The 7,868-nt window shown below is 39.8% G+C and overlaps 1 protein-coding gene across 1 annotated transcript in view; it reads right to left on the bottom strand.

Annotated features, from left to right (window-relative positions):
* Nucleotides 1–6: 6 nt before the first annotated feature.
* Nucleotides 7–7,868, bottom strand: part of LOC106870050 (putative uncharacterized protein DDB_G0291608) — a 12,583-nt gene continuing 4,721 nt past the window's right edge. Inside the window, exon 2 of the mRNA XM_052972949.1 lies at nt 7–7,087. Coding sequence (XP_052828909.1) covers nt 3,277–6,885 — 3,609 coding nt within the window. The 5' untranslated portion in view covers nt 6,886–7,087 and the 3' untranslated portion in view covers nt 7–3,276. The remainder of the gene's footprint in view (nt 7,088–7,868) is intronic.

Below are 7,868 nucleotides of genomic sequence, written 5' to 3'. Positions count from 1 at the left end.
ATGAAAACATAAGCAATATTATTCTCTCCAAATATTCATTTGACCCGTGTAGCATTAAAAAAACTTCAAAAAAGATTCTATGAAACAAAAGATTCAGGATCTAAACTCAGCCAAGAAGCAAGGGTTTGAACACGCTTTCCTTTAGACACACACATATATACATACACATATGCACATACGCACACATATTTGTATATATGGGTGTATAAGCATGCACTTAAAAATTAAATTATATGTACATATCAACCATTTCTACATACATAAATACATATATACACGCAGATATAAATTACACATACATTCTAAACATTCAGTGTACATGGAACTTGGTGCCATTTGCAATGAGTAGTCATTGCAGAAATGTCAGGTAGGCACCATTCTGAAGTGGAGTTACTTGCAGCATCAAAGCCACATGTGATAATGAGTACATCAAAGGTACTTCTGGTGAAGTTTCAAAACCCGTACTTGGGTACATTGGTGATACAGCATTCAACACACACACGCACACACAATTAATAAACAAAGGTTCTCTGGTGATGTGGCATTGATCATGATGTGGATCTTGAAGTATGTGTGTATAAGTGTGCGAACAGAATTTGGTCTGGTTGTGATCATGTGATGTCTATGGGCTTGTACTATATCAGATCCACAGAAATAATTTACATTCACTCTCAGTTCTGCTACAGTGTTTCTAGAACACAGTTTGTCTCTGTAGAAATATCAATATTATGTTAAATTATCTTCATTGATAAAGCTGTAAGAGTTAGTGATGGTTAGCAAGGAGACAGAGCTAGCTATCAGCACAGGAGAATCTCTGTGTTAAGGATGAAAGATGTCAGGAAATTGCATGGGAGAGTGATAGACTCAGTTGTAGGGGACCAGCGGAAGGAATAGACCCAGATTTAAAGGACTAGTAAAGGATATATGTATCTTTAACGGACTAGTAAAAGAACGACCATCTTAGAATATCATATTTTACTTTGTCAATGAGTGACTTGTGTGTGGACGATGTTAGAGTAAAAGCGTTAATAAGTTTGTCTAAACGCTTTCACCATTACTATTTCCATTGAATGACATAATTAATATATACACACACATGTATATGTATATAGATATATATAGATATATATATACATTCTCAGTTAAGCCATAAACGTGTTTATTTTCAATGTTTTCAATCTTCTAATTTATACTGATGAGATTCAGGAGGTATCAAGGTCAAGAGGTCAAATCTGATGTACAAAGCTTAAATGGGGTAAATCCTCAAGGATGTGTGCTTTATGTAAAAATAAAGAGTAAATTGGGAACTAATATACTTAATTAGTGGGCTAAGAAATATTAATTAATTAAAATTACAGACTTAATGAGGGAAAAAAGCAATTATTTTAACAAATAGCTTAAGTCAAGAGAGATTCTGAACTTTAAATAAAACTTATGTTGTGGAGTAAGGAGTGAGTCTAATTTTTGGCAATGTAGTGATAACTCCAGATATGTTTCACTCTTATTGGACCTCACCAGTGAAGCATAGTTTAACTGTTACTGATATATAAAAGATTTTTGTAGACAAACACTGGGTGACATAATAACTTATAAAGAATGATGGGGATGGAGGGGAATAGCAAGGGATACTTGCTACAACAAAAATAAATAGGAAATGGTTCACTAGATATTACTCTGCTTGCTCCAAATAGTCCCAGATAAAAATAAAGGTCAGCCATTTTTCACAACTAAAGAATTACTGTAAAATGGAGTCAACTAAGAAAATAGTTACCTCAACAAGTGACTTGCAAAATATCCAAATTTTCAAAAGCTAGATCCATTCCACTCAAGACATCCATATCAACTGCAGTTGCACATTATAATCAATGAGTTTTGGTGACAGACAGCATTCTGAGAAGAGACGGATTCCATCAAAATGGCTTAGCTTTCACATGATACACAAAACACAGTCTTCAACAATCCAAGAAGACTCAAGACATTTTTTGCCCACCAGAGCAAAATATTGGAAAAAAATAAACAAAAGACAAAATTTTAAAAATTCAGTTAAAAATTTTCGAGTCATATTGCTTACAGACAGACAAAATGAACATATTTTCAAAGATCTCTCTCATTTTGGGAAATATAGGCAGGGAAGGAAAACAAAGAAAGAGTTGAAAAAAAAAAGGAAAAAAAAAAAAACACCATTCTATGCACTTGGCATGGCACAATCCACTTGGTTTCTTCTGTGGTGGTCACGTCATAATTGCAAGATGTCAGCGATGAAAGCAACAAATAAGCTAATAAGCAACTCTAACGAACAGGTGGATCTTTTTTCACTTTCGTAATTAATGTTTAAAGAAATTGGATAATTTTATAATGAGGGAAAAGAAGCTGTAGGTGGAACAGGGGAGGGTAGGGTATTTGGTTTAACAAAAATCAATAAGAAGAATATTGAACTGTTGGATATTATCAGAACTTATTGGACAGGTTAGTAGGAGAATTTATGGGGAGAAATGAGAAAATAAAAACAGCTTTGGAAGTATTTATCTATATAGATGTGTGTGTATGAGAGAGAGAGTATATATATGTATGCATGTATATATATATATGTATACACACATACATAGACAGACAGTAAGTAAGTAAAAAGATAGATAGAGATGTATGTATACACACGATATATATATATATATATATATATATATATATGTATATAAAGTATGCACTGAGAATTAGTCAGGCGTACAAAGATGTCATAGAAAGCAATGTGTGTTATTGCTAAGGCGTATGACGATATTACTAGCTCAGCCACCATTTTAGATTATTTCAAACCTCAAACAAAATAAATTGATATTTAACAGAGGTTTGAATGAAATTTTGGTCACTCGATCTGAGTTGTCTTCCCTTGATTAGAAGACCAGAAGAATGGCGATGGTGGAGGTGGAACTAGTATAGCCATAGACGGCATCTTGAAGCAGGAATTAGTAAATGAAAGGAGGATATTTATACAAAGATATGTCATGTCTGATACACACTGATGGCAGAAAGGAAGGGAGGGAGAGGGAAGGAGAGAGAAAGAATGAGAGAGAGAGAGAGAGAGAGAGAGGGAGGGAGGGGGGTGAGAATAAAACATAAGATTGCTTATAGATATCTATATAAACACTTGTAAAAAATATTAAAGTGTATAGAGTTCTACTGTCGTTCAAGGTGTGTATGTTTGTGTGTGTGTGTGTGTACATATATGTACGTATATATGTCTGTATGCGTGTTAGCAGTTCCCATGTGCTGGCTGGTGTCTTACAACAGCCACAAATAGTTATTTACAGGTAAATACTCATCAATAGTCTTTACTGGGACCAACATAGGTTTACTACCGTCGCTGTCTACACCACTTGTAATTGCAGCAACTGCAGCTGCTGCTGCACTATCGTAGTTGCCAGCTGCAGCTGCAGTATTGCTATTGTTGGTTTTGTTGTTGTTGTTGTTACTGTTACCAGCATTGATCTCTTGCTTCAACTCAGGATGAGTACGTTTGTGTCGTCGTAACTTATCTGTCTGTGCAAACTCTTTGCCACAGAAGTTACAACGGAATGGTTTCTCCCCGGTGTGAATACGGCGGTGAATTTGCAATGTGTCTCTGCGAGAGAAGCGCTGGATGCAGAAATCACATCCGTAAGGTTTCTCTCCAGTATGGGATCGTGTGTGTACCCGTAAGTAATCCCTTTGGGCAAACCTCCGCAAACATACTTCACACTGATATGGTCGATCTCCCGAGTGTGACCTTAAGTGGCCAACCAGGGTGTTACGCTGAGAAAACTGTTTCGAACACAACTGACATTTATAAGGTTTCTCTCCTGAATGGACCCTCGAGTGTATGTGCAGCTTATCTCTCTGTGCAAAACGCTTGAAACAAATCGGACACTCAAAAGGCTTTTCTCCAGTGTGAGTCCTACGATGGACTTGTAACATATCTCTGCGAGTGAACCGCTGTGGGCAGAATTCACACCCAAACGGTCGCTCTCCAGTATGTGACCTTTTATGGATTGTTAAATAATCTCGATGAGCAAACTGTTTCAAACAAATGTCACACGTGACGGAGATTCTTTTCTTTGGATTCTGTGATCGAGGGGTTAATGACTTCTGAGTGTTACCCGTCACAGAATTGGCCTGGCCATTGTGGCAACGCTTTTTGTGTTTCTGAAGTTTCCCTGCCTGAGCAAATTGTTTAGGGCACTTGTCACACTGGAACGGTGTCTCACCGGTGTGGATTCTTCGATGGATTTGTAACGTGTCCTTACGAGCAAACCGCTGAATACAGAAATCGCATTGAAACGGTTTCTCTCCTGTATGCGTTCTTCTGTGCATCTGCAGCACATACTTTTGTGCAAATTGTTTTCCACAAAAGTCACAGTGATAACGCTGCGCATTCACTGAGGATGAAGATGGCCTGTCAGTGCCAACCATCTCACTGTTCAACATAGACTGCAATGGCTTTTTGTCGTCTACCATCAACATCTGGTCGGTACCTTCGAGTAATGTCAACGAAGGCTTTTCATTGACTTCGCTGTCCATGTTGTAGAGTTTCTCAAGAGATTCGGAACAATTCTGTGGGTTCGTCATTTGACAGGTTAAAGAATCATAGGGTTTCTCACAAGGGTCTTCTTTGGTAACATCTTTCAGATCTAGGTTTGTTTCTCCGACCGACTGGAGAGAGCCCCCAGATAGGTTTTGAAGATGGTGATGATGATGGTGGTGATGAATGTGATGGTGCTGTTGATGATGGTGGTGGTGGTGATGGTGGTGCAAGTGGGGAGATTGTTTTGGAGGGGTGCTGTCTTCGCTTTGTTCTTGGGAATCACTGTTCTGCGAGTAACATTTTGAGGATTCATTCTGTAGATTGCTGTATGGTTGTTGTTGTTGTTCTTGTTGTTGTTGTTGTTGTGGTTCTTGTAGATCCTGCTGAGATTTCTGTTGTTGTTGTTGCTGTTGTTGTTGTGGATGATGATGCTTGTGTTGATGGCGATCATGCTGTTTCTGTGGTGTTTGTTGTGGTGAATGTTGTTCATCTTGTAGCTGTTGTTGCTGCACCTGCAGCTGCCTCTGTTGTTGTTGTGCTTGCAATTGTTGTTGCTGCTGCTGCTGAGCTTGCAACTGTTGTTGTTGTTGTTGTGCTTGTAGTTGTTGTTGCTGCTGCTGCTGCTGTTGTGTTTGGAGTTGTTGTTGTACTTGAAGTTGTTGTTGTTGCTGTTGTTGCATTTGTTGTGCTTGGAGCTGTTGTTGTTGCATTTGCAGTTGTTGCACCTGGAGTTGTTGCTGCGTCTGAAGTTGTTGCTGTTGTTGCAGTTGTTGTTGTTGTTGTACATGTATTTGTTGTTGTTGCTGTGCCTGAATCTGTTGTTGTTGTTGTACATGCATCTGCTGTTGCTGTGTTTGTAGTTGAGGCTGTTGTTGATGATGCTTATTGTGATGTTTATGTCGGTGTTGTTTATGTTGGTGTTGCTTATGTTGATGTTGCTTGTGGTGATGTTTTTGTTGTTGTTGTTGTTGTTCATCATGGATGCTGCTTTCATATGGTTGCTTAGCAACAATGCTGTCGGTCCTCAAAGGGGCTGGACTGCTGCTGGGGACACTGGCACTACTAGGAGAGGTAATGGTTGGAGGAGTTATAGAATTACTGCAGTTCATACCCCTACCACCACCACCATCGCCACCACCACCGCCACCACCACCACCACCACTACTACTATTGCTACTACTGCTACCACTACCACTACCACTACTACTACTGCTGGTGATGATATTGTGAAGGTAGTTTTTCTGTGGCTGCATACTGCTGTGGTGGTTCGGAGAGTAAAGCTTTGGAGACATGCTAACTGAGCCATGTTGGGGGTACATCTTGTCCTGGGGCTTTGGTGTAGAGGGGTTCGTGTGATCTGACGGAATATACGAGGCAGTGTTACCACTGTTACTACTACTACTGCTGCTGCTGCTTCTGCCACTGCTATGATGATGATGGTGTTGTTGTTGTTGATGGTGGTACGGTTTGTCAGACATACTGGAAGTAGTTTTATGAGTGTGTAAACCATGGCTGCCCACACTGTTGTTACCCCCGGCGGCAACAGTGTGGCCATGGCAGTTCTCTTGGCATTGGTTACGGCTCGCCTCTGAAAGATGGCTATTCTCCGTCAAGAAAGACTTGTGGTAAAGCATTGGGTCAGAGTATTGTTTGGCCATCACTGGGCTCAGCTTTGATGAAGACTGCAAGTCGAGTTGGTGTGACAGCTGCTTATCACATGGCAACGGGCTGTTCCTATGTGACTCGTTGCTATGGTAACTCTTCTCCATTGGCGACTGCAATCTATGAGGGTGAGAATACTGTTTGCCATCACTCACACTACTATCAAGAAGGCCACCATCTGGAAAGATCTTGTCCATCATTGTAGGCATTTTGGGAGATTGTAGTGGTACAGAAGAGTGTGTGGGACTGAGGAACTGTTTGTTAGACTGTAGGGGGCTGGTGGAATGAACGGGGGACTTGTCAACCATGTGGGTTAACAGTTTGGGCGAAGGTAGAGTGTTCTGTGTTGGACTGAACTCTTTCGCATACGTAACCATACTGTGATGGAACGATTTATCAGGTATGTGGGAGGGAATGGTTTGCATTTGGAAGCCATGATGCCTTGGCACGAATTCTGGATGGTAGAGAGGTTTATCCAGAATGTGAGGAATACTTTGCATGGAAAGATTATGCCTTTGTGGGAAGTCTTTGACCCCGTACATATCAGTATGAATCAATTTGTCACAAATGTGGCTTATTCTTTGCGTTTGCAAAGTTGGGGCTGGTGAAAACTGTTTACCATAGAAATCAGCATGCATCAGTTTGTCATTGCTCATGGGCGTCTCCATAATTAGTTGGGGTAAGGAGGGAGTGGTGAGAAAGGGGGTCAGGGATACTGATGGAAACTTCTCCAGCTTTATGGTTTGGTGGGGCTCAGTTTTATATCGACGTCAGTAAGAAATAATTCCTGTGGATGTGTTGAGATGCTATGTCAGAGTTGGACATTTCTTACAGTCCGGTTGGACTTTGGACATTCACATAGTAATGGATCTGTAATGAAGACAAAACACACATTCGTTAGACAAAAGTCAGATACACAAACATCAAAAAAACAATACAATAATCCATAAAACTCTAACCCTTACTCTATCAAATATAATGCTCATTTATTTAAATTGTTTGGAATTAATTATACATCATGTCATAGCTTTGAAATTTTGGTGATGTGATTATATATTTTTAGAATGACATTGTAGAATAGGTAGGAGAGGCCAGATCTGACCAGTTTTAACATAAAATAGGCTAGATATGGCCACTTTAAAATGCTCAAGGGTTAAACATGAATGACATACTACTGAAACCCACAAAATCACAAAAAATGTCTCAGATTTATTAATTCTCTTGTTCCTCTACAAACACCAACTGGCTTCTTCAACGTTGGAAAAGTACTTCAGCCTCTAACAACCTTTAACCTATTACAAAGTTCAAGCGAGACCCTACATCTGAGACGCTGAGGCTAATATTCATACACACATCAAACGGTGAACTCAAAAAGAGGGTCACCTGGTTGTTTGGCATAAAGTTGTTCGCCCTCACACTCCAACCTCTGCTCCACACATTTCTTCATTCTGTCTTTACTTCATTGCAACTACAACGACTTTAGTTCTTTAGAGCTGGATGATCTTAAAGTTTTTGCAAAGGCTATAGGCACAGACCCTGCCTTCACACCAAACCATTAAAATATAAATCACAGACGAGCACACACATTTAGACAATATACACTCGGTCAGATGCATGCACACACATTCTTTTGTAATCACCCCCCCCCCCC

This window comes from Octopus bimaculoides, chromosome 14 (assembly GCF_001194135.2).
Source record: "Octopus bimaculoides isolate UCB-OBI-ISO-001 chromosome 14, ASM119413v2, whole genome shotgun sequence".
NCBI lineage: Eukaryota > Metazoa > Mollusca > Cephalopoda > Octopoda > Octopodidae > Octopus > Octopus bimaculoides.
Note: the sequence above shows the minus strand (reverse complement) of the source record. Positions and strands in the feature narration are given on the sequence as shown.